Raw genomic sequence first — 17,084 nt, 5'->3', positions numbered from 1 at the left:
CTTCACTGATAGAGGTTACAGCCCTCTCTGCTCTCACCATACACTTCACAGATAGAGGTTACAGCCCTCTGTCCTCTCACATCACACTTCACTGATAGAGGTTACAGCCCTCTCTCCTCTCACAGCAGACTTCACTGATAGAGGTTACAGCCGTCTCTCCTCTCACCATACACTTCACTGATAGAGGTTACAGCCCTCTCTCCTCTCACATCACACTTCACTGATAGAGGTTACAGCCCTCTCTCCTCTCACATCACGCTTCACTGATAGAGTTTACAGCCCTCTCTCCTCTCACATCACACTTCACTGATAGAGGTTACAGCCCTCTCTCCTCTCACCATGCACTTCACTGATAGAGGTTACAGCCCTCTCTCCTCTCACCATGCACTTCACTGATAGAGGTTACAGCCCTCTCTCCTCTCACCATGCACTTCACTGATAGAGGTTACAGCCCTCTCTCCTCTCACCATGCACTTCACTGATAGAGGTTACAGCCCTCTCTCCTCTCACCATGCACTTCACTGATAGAGGTTACAGCCCTCTCTCCTCTCACCATGCACTTCACTGATAGAGGTTACAGCCCTCTCTCCTCTCACCATGCACTTCACTGATAGAGGTTACAGCCCTCTCTCCTCTCACCATGCACTTCACTGATAGAGGTTACAGCCCTCTCTCCTCTCACATCACACTTCACTGATAGAGGTTACAGCCCTCTCTCCTCTCACCATACACTTCACTGATAGAGGTTACAGCCCTCTCTCCTCTCACCATGCACTTCACTGATAGAGGTTACAGCCCTCTCTCCTCTCACATCACACTTCACTGATAGAGGTTACAGCCCTCTCTCCTCTCACCATGCACTTCACTGATAGAGGTTACAGCCCTCTCTCCTCTCACCATCACGCTTCACTGATAGAGGTTACAGCCCTCTCTCCTCTCACAGCACACTTCACTGATAGAGGTTACAGCCCTCTCTGCTCTCACCATACACTTCACAGATAGAGGTTACAGCCCTCTCTCCTCTCACATCACACTTCACTGATAGAGGTTACAGCCCTCTCTCCTCTCACATCACGCTTCACTGATAGAGGTTACAGCCCTCTCTCCTCTCACATCACACTTCACTGATAGAGGTTACAGCCCTCTCTCCTCTCACATCACGCTTCACTGATAGAGGTTACAGCCCTCTCTCCTCTCACCATGCACTTCACTGATAGAGGTTACAGCCCTCTCTCCTCTCACCATGCACTTCACTGATAGAGGTTACAGCCCTCTCTCCTCTCACCATGCACTTCACTGATAGAGGTTACAGCCCTCTCTCCTCTCACCATGCACTTCACTGATAGAGGTTACAGCCCTCTCTCCTCTCACCATGCACTTCACTGATAGAGGTTACAGCCCTCTCTCCTCTCACCATGCACTTCACTGATAGAGGTTACAGCCCTCTCTCCTCTCACCATGCACTTCACTGATAGAGGTTACAGCCCTCTCTCCTCTCACCATGCACTTCACTGATAGAGGTTACAGCCCTCTCTCCTCTCACATCACGCTTCACTGATAGAGGTTACATCCCTGTCTCCTCTCACATCACGCTTCACTGATAGAGGTTACAGCCCTCTCTCCTCTCACCATACACTTCACTGATAGAGGTTACAGCCCTCTGTCCTCTCACATCACACTTCACTGATAGAGGTTACAGCCCTCTCTCCTCTCACACACACTTCACTGATAGAGGTTACAGCCCTCTCTCCTCTCACCATCACTTCACTGATAGAGGTTACAGCCCTCTCTCCTCTCACATGCACTTCACTGATAGAGGTTACAGCCCTCTCTCCTCTCACATCACACTTCACTGATAGAGGTTACATCCCTCTCTCCTCTCACATCACACTTCACTGATAGAGGTTACAGCCCTCTCTCCTCTCACATCACACTTCACTGATAGAGGTTACAGCCCTCTCTCCTCTCACATCACACTTCACTGATAGAGGTTACAGCCCTCTCTCCTCTCACCATGCACTTCACTGATAGAGTTTACAGCCCTCTCTCCTCTCACACATCACTTCACTGATAGAGGTTACAGCCCTCTCTCCTCTCACAACACTTCACTGATAGAGGTTACAGCCCTCTCTCCTCTCACATCACACTTCACTGATAGAGGTTACAGCCCTCTCTGCTCTCACCATGCACTTCACTGATAGAGTATACAGCCCTCTCTCCTCTCACATCACGCTTCACTGATAGAGGTTACAGCCCTCTCTCCTCTCACCATAAACTTCACTGATAGAGGTTACATCCCTCTCTCCTCTCACATCACACTTCACTGATAGAGGTTACATCCCTCTCTCCTCTCACATCACACTTCACTGATAGAGGTTACAGCCCTCTCTCCTCTCACATCACGCTTCACTGATAGAGGTTACAGCCCTCTCTCCTCTCACATCACACTTCACTGATAGAGGTTACAGCCCTCTCTCCTCTCACCATACACTTCACTGATAGAGTTTACAGCCCTCTCTCCTCTCACCATGCACTTCACTGATAGAGGTTACAGCCCTCTCTCCTCTCACCATGCACTTCACTGATAGAGGTTACAGCCCTCTCCTCTCTCCTCTCTACTCTCACATCACTGATAGAGGTTACAGCCCTCTCTCCTCTCACCATGCACTTCACTGATAGAGGTTACAGCCCTCTCTCCTCTCACATCACGCTTCACTGATAGAGGTTACAGCCCTCTCTCCTCTCACAACATGCACTTCACTGATAGAGGTTACAGCCCTCTCTCCTCTCACATGCACTTCACTGATAGAGGTTACAGCCCTCTCTCCTCTCACCATACACTTCACTGATAGAGGTTACAGCCCTCTCTCCTCTCACATCACACTTCACTGATAGAGGTTACAGCCCTCTCTCCTCTCACATCACACTTCACTGATAGAGGTTACAGCCCTCTCTCCTCTCACATCACACTTCACTGATAGAGGTTACAGCCCTCTCTCCTCTCACCATGCACTTCACTGATAGAGGTTACAGCCCTCTCTCCTCTCACATCACACTTCACTGATAGAGGTTACAGCCCTCTCTCCTCTCACATCACACTTCACTGATAGAGGTTACAGCCCTCTCTCCTCTCACCATGCACTTCACTGATAGAGGTTACAGCCCTCTCTCCTCTCACATCATACTTCACTGATAGAGGTTACAGCCCTCTCTCCTCTCACATCACACTTCACTGATAGAGGTTACAGCCCTCTCTCCTCTCACCATACACTTCACTGATAGAGGTTACAGCCCTCTCTCCTCTCACATCACACTTCACTGATAGAGGTTACAGCCCTCTCTGCTCTCACCATGCACTTCACTGATAGAGTATACAGCCCTCTCTCCTCTCACATCACGCTTCACTGATAGAGGTTACAGCCCTCTCTCCTCTCACCATAAACTTCACTGATAGAGGTTACATCCCTCTCTCCTCTCACATCACACTTCACTGATAGAGATACAGCCCTCTCTCCTCTCACCATGCACTTCACTGATAGAGGTTACAGCCCTCTCTCCTCTCACCATGCACTTCACTGATAGAGGTTACAGCCCTCTCTCCTCTCACATCACACTTCACTGATAGAGGTTACAGCCCTCTCTCCTCTCACCATGCACTTCACTGATAGAGGTTACAGCCCTCTCTCCTCTCACCATGCACTTCACTGATAGAGGTTACAGCCCTCTCTCCTCTCACCATGCACTTCACTGATAGAGGTTACAGCCCTCTCTCCTCTCACCATGCACTTCACTGATAGAGGTTACAGCCCTCTCTCCTCTCACCATGCACTTCACTGATAGAGGTTACAGCCCTCTCTCCTCTCACCATACACTTCACTGATAGAGGTTACAGCCCTCTCTCCTCTCCCCATACACTTCACTGATAGAGGTTACAGCCCTCTCTCCTCTCACATCACACTTCAATGATAGAGGTTACAGCCCTCTCTCCTCTCACATCACACTTCACTGATAGAGGTTACATCCCTCTCTCCTCTCACCATATACTTCACTGATAGAGGTTACAGCCCTCTCTCCTCTCACCATACACTTCACTGATAGAGGTTACAGCCCTCTCTCCTCTCACATCACACTTCACTGATAGAGGTTACAGCCCTCTCTCCTCTCACCATGCACTTCACTGATAGAGGTTACAGCCCTCTCTCCTCTCACATCACACTTCACTGATAGAGGTTACATCCCTCTCTCCTCTCACCATATACTTCACTGATAGAGGTTACAGCCCTCTCTCCTCTCACATCACACTTCACTGATAGAGGTTACATCCCTCTCTCCTCTCACCATATACTTCACTGACAGAGGTTACAGCCCTCTCTCCTCTCACCATACACTTCACTGATAGAGGTTACAGCCCTCTCTCCTCTCACCATACACTTCACTGATAGAGGTTACAGCCCTCTCTCCTCTCACCATACACTTCACTGATAGAGGTTACAGCCCTCTCTCCTCTCACCATGCACTTCACTGATAGAGGTTACAGCCCTCTCTCCTCTCACTATGCACTTCACTGATAGAGGTTACAGCCCTCTCTCCTCTCACCATGCACTTCACTGATAGAGGTTACAGCCCTCTCTCCTCTCACACCACGCTTCACTGATAGAGGTTACAGCCCTCTCTCCTCTCACATCACGCTTCACTGATAGAGGTCACAGCCCTCTCTCCTCTCACCATGCACTTCACTGATAGAGGTTACAGCCCTCTCTCCTCTCACCATGCACTTCACTGATAGAGGTTACAGCCCTCTCTCCTCTCACATCACACTTCACTGATAGAGGTTACAGCCCTCTCTCCTCTCACATCACACTTCACTGATAGAGGTTACAGCCCTCTCTCCTCTCACCATGCACTTCACTGATAGAGGTTACAGCCCTCTCTCCTCTCACATCACGCTTCACTGATAGAGGTTACAGCCCTCTCTCCTCTCACCACTCACTTCACTGATAGATGTTACAGCCCTCTCTCCTCTCACCATGCACTTCACTGATAGAGGTTACAGCCCTCTCTCCTCTCACCACTCACTTCACTGATAGATGTTACAGCCCTCTCTCCTCTCACCATGCACTTCACTGATAGAGGTTACAGCCCTCTCTCCTCTCACATCACACTTCACTGATAGAGGTTACAGCCCTCTCTCCTCTCACATCACACTTCACTGATAGAGGTTACAGCCCTCTCTCCTCTCACAGCAGACTTCACTGATAGAGGTTACATCCCTTCTCCTCTCTACATTTCAATACATAACACACTGTAAGGATACCTATGTCTACCCAGGTCTCCTATAAGGCTGTCATTGGATCCCCCTCAGACCCCCAAAACCTCAAAAGCACCACCTCGCTTAGTCCAACCCTCTCCGGTTTTAACTAGGTGCAAAGCACAAACCGATTCTCCCCACACACCAGGCATTCCAGAACGAGTTCTCTCCTGACCTGAAAAAGGCCTTTATTACAGTATATTTGTGTATTTTACGAGCGGTGAGAAGGGTGGGCCCAGTTGACCGTGCGTGGAACTGGATCTGACCACTGCCATGTATGGTTGAGGTTCAGTGCATGGACCAGTCCTAATGAATCTCCATCGGTTTCTCTATGGGTTTCATAAAGCAGCTGGTTCTACCGTTAGACTGTTGTTTAAAGCCCGGGCGCTTCACCATTCTCTCATATCCCCTCTAAATACCTAGAAGAAGAAAAAGCGCTATAAAACGTTTCATTACATTGGGGTTTAGCGTTCCGCAGCACTCTGTAGTCTGTGGTGCGTTGCTGGTTATTTTATCCTTCTTATAATGACATTAGAGGCAGATAGAGCTGTGAAAAGCATAATGACCTACAGCCGTTATCAACAGAGTTCACTTGAAAGGCGTATACATAGAATGAATTCCCTTACTGCATTAACTCTTTTGGCTAAATAGAAAGCTACTAGGAAACGTGTGTTATAAAGGTGTGTTATAGATCTGTCATTCTCATTAAAAGCAAGTATAAGATGTGGAATATATGTTCTATGTGCGCTATTTCTATGCTTCCCGTTCTTAACTGTAATTTTTGCCTCTTTTATTTTGGGTTTTGTACACCAGCTTCAAACATCTGAAAATACTACATTTTTGGTTATGGAAAATATATTTCACAGCGGTTTAGATGGTACAATGATTCTCTACACAAGACTTGCTTGTTTAGTCACGTAAACTGAAATTTGGCCAATTATTAGAATTTTAGCAACCAGGAAATGGCGGAGTGCATCTCTAATTGTTAACGCTTGAATTCGGAGAGCCTTGGCTGATCCTAGATCTGTGCTCAACTTAAGGGCAATTTCTACCTCTGCAGTGATTGAGCAGAGTGACTCAACAGAGTTCACTTGGAAGGCATATACATATAATGAATTGCCTCGCTGCATTAACTCTTTTGGCTAAATAAAAATCTACTTGGAAACGTGAATGAATAATTCACATTTTCCTATATCTTTTAGAGTTGCCTCTTCTTGTATTTTTACATCCAGAGCTGGAGCTTCTTTGGATGTGAGTAATTACCTCACGTAACTGCAACAGTGGGAGGCTTGAGGTGTTACGGCGGCGTTACTCAAACAGCATCAATAATACAGTACAGCTCCTGTTCATATAAAACTGATCAACCATTCGCTGCTATCTGTCTCACAGGAATTCATTTTCCACTCCATGACCTCTGTGTCTTTTCGAACATGAGGAATAACTGTTGAGCGTTATATTCCCTCCTCGCTGAGAACCACTGAGCTCATCTTCATGTATCACACCATACAAGGAGTAGCCTAAATATTTCTCTCTCACGTAAGCAGAATCTTCCCACAATGATCTGTACGTATAGGATACTCCACTCTGTCTTCAGAGAGAAAAATGACTGAAAAGGGTACATTAGGTTCCTCGCAAAAGGCTGAGTTTAAAGCTGCAATATAATATACAGTATAATAATAATAATAATAATAATAATAATAATAATAATATATGCCATTAAGCAGATGCTTTTATCCAAAGCGACTTACAGTCATGCGTACATACGTTGTACGTATGGGCGACCCGACCAAATGTACATCGAAATTAGTGGTATAGATCTGTCATTCTCATTGAAAGCAAGTCTAAGAAGCGGTAGATCTGTTCTATGTGCGCTATTTCTAGGCTTCCCGTTCTTAACTTACATTTTTTACCTCTTTTATTTTCTATTTTGTACACCAGTTTCAAACAGCTGAAAATACAACATTTTTGGTTATGGAAAATATATTTCACAGCGGTTTAGATGGTACAATGATTCTCTACACTAGACTTGCTTGTTTAGTCATAAACTGAAATTAGGCTAACTATTACAATTTTAGCGACCAGGAAATGGAGGAGCGATGTCTGCATAGTGCATCTTTAATTGTTAGCGCTTGAATTCGGGAGCCTTAGCTGATCCTAGATCTGTGCTACCTCTGCAGTGATTGAGCAGCGTGACTCAAACAGCAGGCATTTGTTTCAGCTGCTCCTAATCCCGCACCCACACCACCCACCACCAACCTCCCAAATTCACATGTCGCAGATCACAGGAACCGCAGAGGCGAGCGCCGAGTCCCCTCTCTCTACCCTGTCATTTGCACCGTAGACTAATGACAGCATGGACGCCACCGAGAAAAGGCAACATACTGTCACCCATGTACTCTTGGGGCTTGTTTGTCACTTGGCCTGTTTCACAGCCCACGTGGCTCTCCTCCTCACTGCTCCACTCAGCCCAGGATATGACACTAGCCAGAGAGACAGAGTAATATGGAGCTTTGTCAAGCCCGGAGAGAGAAAGTGTTTGATTTTCTGTTCTGCCTGGTCGTTCAGCGAGGAAAAAAGCCACTGTCGCTGAAAGACGATACGGAACAACTATCGATTACAAAGGGAGAGAAATGGGGGCCACTGCGGGGACCGGCATGTGATCTCTGGATCGCTTCTCGTGTTAAATTACGCCCCCAATGCTGTGTGTTTTTTATTTGAAGTCCACCTTGTAGCTAAAGGGGATAAAGTGGATGCAAGATCCAATGTGTAATGCAATACCAGAACAGGGAGCATTGCTTACAGGAGAGCTTAAATGCAACGTGGTAGAAATTCAACCCCAGGCTTCTGCATGCAGTTCTACAGTATATGGCTTGCATCTATTAGGAGAGGATAAATGTATGGTTAACCAGACATCATCTGCATCAGCTAGTCACTTGTATGGCTCGGCTACAAGGATCTACTCTATTATATCCAATTATGGGAGTTTCACCCTTTGGTCTTCAAGTGAGACCAGGAACCGCTTTGATTGGAACATATTGGTCACATGACTGACCATGGAGGGAATCGCGTGCGTTGTTGAGCTGTTGACAATCACAGGGTCCGGTTGTCCATGGTTACCATTGCTGAACATACACATAGATGCGTAGGTTGTGTGTACTGGGAAGGTGGTGGGATGGCGGTCTTGGCAGACGGGTGGGTCTGCCGCGCCCTGTGGGTATAAGGGCCAGCCAAGGGTTACCAGGGACCTTGCCCATCCTCACGCACCACTGGGGTTTAATGGCATGAGGAAAGACCTCCTCAAAATAAACGAGCCCATCTCCTCCCCATGTGTGCCTAGCCTGGGGCCCAGGAGAAAAGGGTCTGGGAACTCCTACTGTGCATTATATTCATTGTGTACATTATATGCAATGTACAGAGGGGGACCAATTTGTGGTGGTTGGGTTTTAGTAACCATAGTGTGAACAAACTAAAACATCTAGAACAAGATCAGAAACAGATCAGAAACAACTTTGTGATACTGGAGTGAATGTGGTTGTCTAGCTGTATGCAGTTTCAAACCTGTTAATATTCAGGTCAGGATTCATCTAAATATGCAATGCCTCAGGGCTTCTTATATACAATATATACTATCACTAAAAAGGCCTAAAAGTGAGAAGATATAATGTATCCCACAACCACCCACCCACTCTCCCGAACCCTCCCCTGAATTACCTCTATAACCCTGTGTATCGCTGCAGCGGTCTGCCAGGCAGCCATGTCTCTGTGTGGGAGGGAGAACCTTCAGCTGTGAACGTCACGGCTGATGTGAACTTTAGGAACATCAACATCTCACGTAGACCTAGTTTGTAACCAAACATAATGTACTGGAGGCCTTGTCAGAAGAACTTTCTTCCACCAAGCCTGTTTCATATAACAGCAAGGACTCTCTTCATCTCCTTCTTATGTCCACCTTCAATCCCATCACGCACAAAGTCGAGTCATGAAAGATTCCCTTTCTGTGACAAAGTGTTCTTTGGATGTGAGTAATTACCTCACGTAACTGCAACAGTGGGAGGCTTGAGGTGTTACGGCGGCGTTACTCAAACAGCATCAATAATACAATACAGCTCCTGTTCATATAAAACTGATCTACCATTCTCTACTATCTGTCTTTTACAGGAATTTGTTTTCTAGCCTGATATTAACGTAACTCTAATTCACTCCTTTACCACACTTACCCAAAGTGCTGAAGCCCCGAAATGATCTTTCATAATGTTTCAGGCTGAAAAACATCTTCTGACTTTGCTGACACTTCCCAGAGAAGCTGGCCACTAAGAGCTTACGAGTGTAAATCTGCAAGTAATCAAGGCTTCTACTCCTTTTCGTTCCCTGCCTTACCCCTGTTGTTTTAATGCCCCCCCCCTCCAACTCCCAGAGTGTACATACACAGACGTCAATGAGAAAAACTTTTTGAAAAGCAATGAATTAAAAAACATGTGTTGTAATTCTATAACAAAGGGATAAGACATTTCAGGCCTAAGGCTAGAAGCCTTTTTCACTATATCCACCCGCATGGCTATAGCCATGGCAACGCGTCACCATCATAGCCATACAGTCAGAGGGTTTTTCACCACCAAAACCACACTTTATCAGGCCCGCCTGCTTTCCCTCCAAAAAACATATAATCCCTGACGTAGTACTTTGGTGTGGTTGAAATTCTCCTCGCCTCCAAACCATCTCAAATGACCCATCGTAAACACTCCCTTCCCTACTCCCTCAGTCACCAAACTACTAACAAGAACACTCACTTACTTGCCCTCTCACTCACTAAATACTCATAAAGTAGCTTTGATACTCCTAAACCAATACTTACTAAACCAATACTTACTAAACCAATACTTACTAAACCAATACTCCTAAACCAATACTTACTAAACCAATAGTCCTAATCCTATATTTACTAAACCAATACTTACTAAACCAACAATTACTCATCACTCTAAAAAAGTATTAGCTAACAGTGTCCGGTTATAATGGTTTCAATGTGGTCATGTCGACCGTATTCCATGATGGTTATCAACAACTCTACTGGGGACCGTATTCCATGATGGTTATCAACAACTCTACTGGGGACCGTATTCCATGATGGTTATCAACAACTCTACTGGGGACCGTATTCCATGATGGTTATCAACAACTCTACTGGGGACCGTATTCCATGATGGTTATCAACAACTCTACTGGGGACCGTATTCCATGATGGTTATCAACAACTCTACTGGGGGCCGTATTCCATGATGGTTATCAACAACTCTACTGGGGACCGTATTCTATGATGGTTATCAACAACTCTACTGGGGACCGTATTCCATGATGGTTATCAACAACTCTACTGGGGACCGTATTCCATGATGGTTATCAACAACTCTACTGGGGACCGTATTCCATGATGGTTATCAACAACTCTACTGGGGACCGTATTATCAACAACTCTACTGGGGACCGTATTATCAACAACTCTACTGGGGACCGTATTATCAACAACTCTACTGGGGACCGTATTATCAACAACTCTACTGGGGACCGTATTATCAACAACTCTACTGGGGACCGTATTATCAACAACTCTACTGGGGACACAAACTCACTCTGGGCATCATTTTTCTATAATGAACCGAAACCTTACCAGGGCGACAACAATGAGTTAAGGAGGAGCTGGCGACATATAACACAGATCATCTGTAACTGAGACCAGATCTGGCACTTCAAAGACAGTGTTGGGTGTGAGAGGTGTCCCTTCTGCAAGAACATGAGCTTATGACTATTGTGGTTTCTCTAATGGGAATTTTGCTGTTTGGCTTATATCGGCAGCATTCACCAAACCCCCTCTCCTAAAAATGAACAACTAGGCTTCTGATTATATTGTCACACAAAAAAAGGCATATAAACTCTGATCAGAACATGCCGTTTGAAAGGCCTTGCAAATTCGTTCTTGAAATTCATAGCATACTTGGGCAGCAACCCTATAGATTCATGCACTTATCGATAGGCAGCTTCAACCATCACACTCATCAATAGGCAGCTTCAACCGTCACACTCATCAATAGGCAGCTTCAACCATCACTCATCAATAGGCAGCTTCAACCATCACACTCATCAATAGGCAGCTTCAACCGTCACACTCATCAATAAGCAGCTTCAACCGTCACATTCATCAATAGGCAGCTTCAACCGTCACACTCATCAATAGGCAGCTTCAACCGTCACACTCATCAATAGGCAGCTTCAACCATCACTCATCAATAGGCAGCTTCAACCATCACACTCATCAATAGGCAGCTTCAACCGTCACACTCATCAATAAGCAGCTTCAACCGTCACATTCATCAATAGGCAGCTTCAACCGTCACACTCATCAATAGGCAGCTTCAACCGTCACACTCATCAATAGGCAGCTTCAACCGTCACACTCATCAATAGGCAGCTTCAACCATCACACTCATCAATAGGCAGCTTCAACCGTCACACTCATCAATAGGCAGCTTCAACCGTCACACTTATCAATAGGCAGCTTCAACCGTCACACTCATCAATAGGCAGCTTCAACCGTCACACTCATCAATAGGCAGCTTCAACCGTAATACTCCTGACCCTTAGTACCATTAAGGCTATTGAACGCCTTTTCCAATCAACCAGTTGGGGCATATCAATGGCAAATGTATCCTGCTTTAGAAAGCAACAAAAATGCAAACCCGGTAGTCTAACTGTACAAAGTTACAGAGCGAACACCAAGTTCATACACCAAGTTCATACATCCCTGTTTTGATGAAAATAACTCTCATGCCCTTTGCATTTTTCAATGGGTGCTGATAAATTTAAAGTAAACCTCACCCAATGACACAACAATGCCCTCACGAAACACCACTTCCTTCCCTGACTGGGCTACGATGGACGTAAGTACGACTGTTGGCACTTTTAAGAGGGAGTGAGAGTAGGAGATCCCTAGTGTTGGGATTTGATTCCATGACAAAGCTCCCGTTGACTCCATGAGCTCCATAATAAGCAATGTTAAGTCAATAATTGCGTAATTAGAAGCCCAACTGTGCTGGGAGATGACGGAGCGTGTGGCCCATCGATGCCTCTGTTGTTCCCCGAGACAGCACTTCAATCAATCATTGAAGCTGACTTAACTCATTGGAACGCACACCAATAAGGGGCAGTGTCATGAGGCAACGATAGAACAGTTAGAGAGGGTTTCCAACATACAATATGGATCAGAATTTCCAAATGCATGTGGATGTGCATATGGAAACCATTTCTGTCACAGTTAAGCCACCCCAAACTACTCCCTGCCATCACCCGACTCCCCACAGATTGAATTGTTTTGCTCCTCTGAAAGAAGCGTGGGGGATGTTTTCGTTGCAAGTCCCCAAGGACCTACAATGCATTTCTGGGTTACATGGGGGGGGGGGTGACGCGATTGGGATCACAGATGTGTGGTGATACATCACTAGGAATACTAAAAGTCACTTAGACATTCCATTTCAGGATGCTTCCTGAAGACGCTTCATTTGTCTATAGAGAACAATTCGCACATGCATCTTTGGCTGTCAATAGGACTGAATCCTATTCCTCTACTATTGTATTCCTCAGACACATATCACTTGATCAGTCTGTTAGTGATGCCATTTAAAAGCGACGCAGCTCAAATGTTGTTTGTTAAAGGAAAATACCACTCAAAAACTATATTTTGGTATTTGTTTAATTAATCCCCTGTTGATACAGTCCCAAGATGTGTTGCATGTCAGCGATCAAGTTTTCAAGATCTAGAACATTCAAAATACAGGAAGTGCCACAGTATGATGCGTTTTGCAAGAGCTTTCAGGGGCGAGTTCAGAGTTCACAACAAATTAATTTCCTAATCTATGAACTCAGCTCTCAAGCTATCAATCTACTCCTGTTGAGACATCCCCCTGCCTCCTCCTTGTACTGGAAGGCCTTCCTCATAAGTGACAACAGAACAAAAACTCAACATACAAATGTATTTGTTATGTTCTGTCCCTGATCTAGTTCGGAGGGAAACCATTCAAATTGGCTCCTGAACACCAGAATACTCACAATACTAATTGAGGTAAATTTTTCCTTGTAGAAGAATGATTGGCTCGCGTTCTTCCCCCGTGCCAGTAAAACTCCAGTCATTTCAAACACATGGCTTTTTATTGATATTACCATTGGCTGACATAGGCCCACACAGGGCCAGCCCTGTGCCCAGGAAAAACATTTGACGTGATTGAGAAAACAGAGACGCACCAAGAACATCCCATTGAGCTAGAACCACCATGTGATTTCCACCTCCTCCCCTTCGGCCTCCAGAACACTCCTGTACAGAACTGAACAGCAGCACAGTGTCAAGAAGACATACAAAGACTGTCTTCTCAAGAATGCAGACTTGACAGATGTGCTTGCTTGACTCAGCTTGCTTTCAGCCCTGTCCTAACAAACACAAATGCAGCTCTCTCCACTAACAATCGGGAGAGAGACCAGGGAGCATGCGACTCTTGACCTCTGTCAAAGGAAGCCGTTTGATAGATGACTATGGAGGTCAGGATTCTGATTGGTATTCAGCTTTCCCCGTACATGAGCAGTGGGCCAGAACGCAGTCTGTCTCTCTCTCCTTCTCTCTCTCGCTCTCTCTTTCACTCTCCCCGTCTCTCTCCCTCTCTCTCCCAGGGGTGTAAATTATCACAGTGACATTGATAGATACAGAGGGTCGCCAGCGCTGAACTTACACTGAGTGGACTCACAGGGAGTTGTGGCTAGGGCACTGGCAGTTAGTCATGAACTCATGAGAGGGCCGTGATGGCTCTCTTCACTCCACTGTGACATGGTCAGATACAGGTAGTGTAATAGAAAGCAGTCATAAAAGAGGGCTTCAGTAGAGGGCTTCGGTAGAGGGCTTCGGTAGAGGGCTTCGGTAGAGGGCTTCGGTTGAGGGCTTCGGTAGAGGGCTTCGGTAGAGGGCTTCGGTAGAGGGCTTCGGTAGAGGGCTTCGGTAGAGGGCTTCGGTAGAGGGCTTCGGTAGAGGGCTTCGGTTGAGGGCTTCGTTTGAGGGCTTCGGTAGAGGGCTTCGGTAGAGGGCTTCGGTTGAGGGCTTCGGTTGAGGGCTTCGGTCGAGGGCTTCGGTCGAGGGCTTCGGTAGAGGGCTTCGGGAGAGGGCTTCGGTTGTACATTCAGAAATGTGCAATCATATAGACATTCACTCGTATCCTGGAAAAGTGTACGCCAACGTGAGAGTAACTGGACTGCCAGACAGACAAATAGACAGACAGACTACCCTCCAACACATTCTCTCTTTCTCTCTCCGTCATTTATTCACCCCCCCCCCGAACTCTCTAGTGGGGAGTCGCCGGCCAGGGACAAAACCTGTTGGTATGATGTGTATGAACTTGGAACAATGATTTATCTGTGTGAGCTGTAATAGAGAGAAAATGATTTGTTCTGGGGATTGTACACTGAATTCCCAGAGCCCTCCTAATTTATGCCCATATACAGATGTATGACTTTAATTTGACCAGTTTCTCACAGCAGGAAAATAATCCTGCAGCAACAGGAAATGTGAATTATTGTGTTGATTATAATTAATGGACATTTTTGTAGGGTTTAGTCAGGGCAAATCAAGTCTGACATTTGAAAGTGGAAATTGCTAACTTTAGAAGCCTTTTTAAACTTTGAAATCACTACACATTTTAGTTAGCCTTTCCTGCTGTGAATGACATTTCCTGCAACAACAGGGTGATCAAATTAAGATCCCACATCTGTAGGAATCCTGCTGCTTTTAGTTCACCCAGTAGCAAGGGTCCCATGATGAGCCAAAAAGATACATTGATTAAATCAAGAAACAGTGAAAAAAATTTAAATAGGCAAGTCAGTTAAGAACAAATTCTTATTTACAATGACGGCCTAGGAGCAGTGGGTTAACAGGGGCAGAACGACATATGTTTACCTTGTCAGCTCAGTGATTCGATCTAGCAACCTTTCAGTTACTGTCCCAATGCTCTAACCACTTGGCTACCTACTGCCCCAGTATGTGATTGAAGGCTTGCTCATCTTAAAGTACAATATAGGCTACAATCATTTTTTTAGTCTAATTACAATTCTGATAATGATTATTGTAGTTTTAATTTCTCATCACAATCCCCAATGCCTAAAACTAAAGTTGGACTATTTAACCCTACACTCAATTGTGGATGGATGTCCAAATTGGAGTCTCAAACGTTCTGCAATCCAAATGAATTGCTCTCTCTGCTTGCTTTCTGGATAATAGCGTTCCAATGAGTCCTGGAAAGCATGGGCTACTCCAGGATTGTGTCAACATATTTAGCCATGCAAGCGTGCTGCACTCGACAAATATATTCTAATTATAACATGTCTCTCCATTTAAATGTGATATTTTCTCCGGAGAGAGCAGCGTTATTACAACCGGGCAAGACGCGTGTTAATATCCCTCTCTTCCTGTCAGTGATGTGCTCTGACAACACAAAGAAGCTCCCGTCCCCGTTTCATCACTCTGTGTCACGGCATGACAGAGACTGCATGTCCTGGTTACTCCGACATTAGAGAAAGGAAGAAACCATGCACGTATAACAATGAACTTAAAGTCATAGCCTAGATATCCCCGTTGTTGTTATTGTGTCACTTCATGCGTCATTGTAGGCGACAGTATATTGCTTATAACAATGGAATACCAAGTAACCCCTCTATAGCCTATTTGGGTAGCTTGTTTGTTCAATGCAACAGGAGAAAGCATTTGCATTAAACAAAGTAGAATCGCATTTACATTAAACAAAGTGACCTTTTCTGAGGGGAGTGAACCATGACTATCTCTAATGCTCTCATGGAATAACACAAATAAGCATGAATAGACAATGGAACATGCAAACACCCAGACGCGCAGCGAACCTCGCGAAACGCTTGCACCCGAGGGTTTTTTGAGACTGTAAAGATGACAGACAAGTGGAGCTGATGATGTTGCCATAGGTACGGCTCTACGGGAGGTCATACCTGTCATCGTAGCAGAAATCCGCGTTCAGTGTGTTGAGATAGAGGACCAATGCCACCGCGCTACACACCAACTCTGTAATCATGTCTTAAAAAGAGAATAGGGTGGGGGAAAGTTTAAAAAAATACTAGATGCGAATTTCCGTTTCTGTTTTGTCTCCTCTCCTCATTTGGCCGCTCCGTAACATTAAGAGACCCAATCCCATGTACAAGCAAAGTGTCTGAAAGTTTGCGTGATCCAGGCCATATTCCTTTTAACCCATTTTGCGCTGTCTCGGGTCAGAGCTATTTTGAAACGAAACTAGGGCGGCATGCCTCCTGGTTAGAGCACAGCTGAGTGCATTTAGCTATTTCGCTGTCCTCTGTGCGTGCATCCTCATCCGCGTCAAAGATAATCACTGGTAGGAGCGGCGTGTGGTTTTTAGAGACGGTGAGCATGTGCAAAGCCCCTCCTCCGCTCACAATGGTGGAGCTCGTAGCACTGAGAGAGGTGATAGGTGCTAAAATACGTAGGCTATTTATTTAACGCACTCTTGCCTCATGAATCATATATTCAGTGCACTAGCCTGCCTAAATAAACCAGCCCACTGTCATATAAAGATACCATAGCTTCCAGTTTGTAAAATAGGAATAGCTTTTTTTGTCTAACTATGTATTCAAAAACAATGCCAATGTCATGTTTTTATTAAAATGATTGACCATGAGTTATTTTGAATATGTTTAAGCAAATATAGCATAT

General features: G+C 45.5%; 1 protein-coding gene across 1 annotated transcript in view; it reads right to left on the bottom strand.

Moving 5' to 3' along the window:
• The window catches only part of LOC106594585 (protein O-mannosyl-transferase TMTC2), a 158,687-nt gene extending 141,925 nt beyond the window's left edge, over positions 1-16,762 (bottom strand). Inside the window, exon 1 of the mRNA XM_045722250.1 lies at positions 16,349-16,762. Within this exon, the coding sequence (XP_045578206.1) occupies positions 16,349-16,431 (83 nt within the window). The 5' untranslated portion in view covers positions 16,432-16,762. The remainder of the gene's footprint in view (positions 1-16,348) is intronic.
• Between the last annotated feature and the right edge of the window lie 322 nt (positions 16,763-17,084).

Source organism: Salmo salar, chromosome ssa07 (assembly GCF_905237065.1).
Source record: "Salmo salar chromosome ssa07, Ssal_v3.1, whole genome shotgun sequence".
In the NCBI taxonomy this organism is placed as follows: Eukaryota; Metazoa; Chordata; class Actinopteri; order Salmoniformes; family Salmonidae; genus Salmo; species Salmo salar.
Note: the sequence above shows the minus strand (reverse complement) of the source record. Positions and strands in the feature narration are given on the sequence as shown.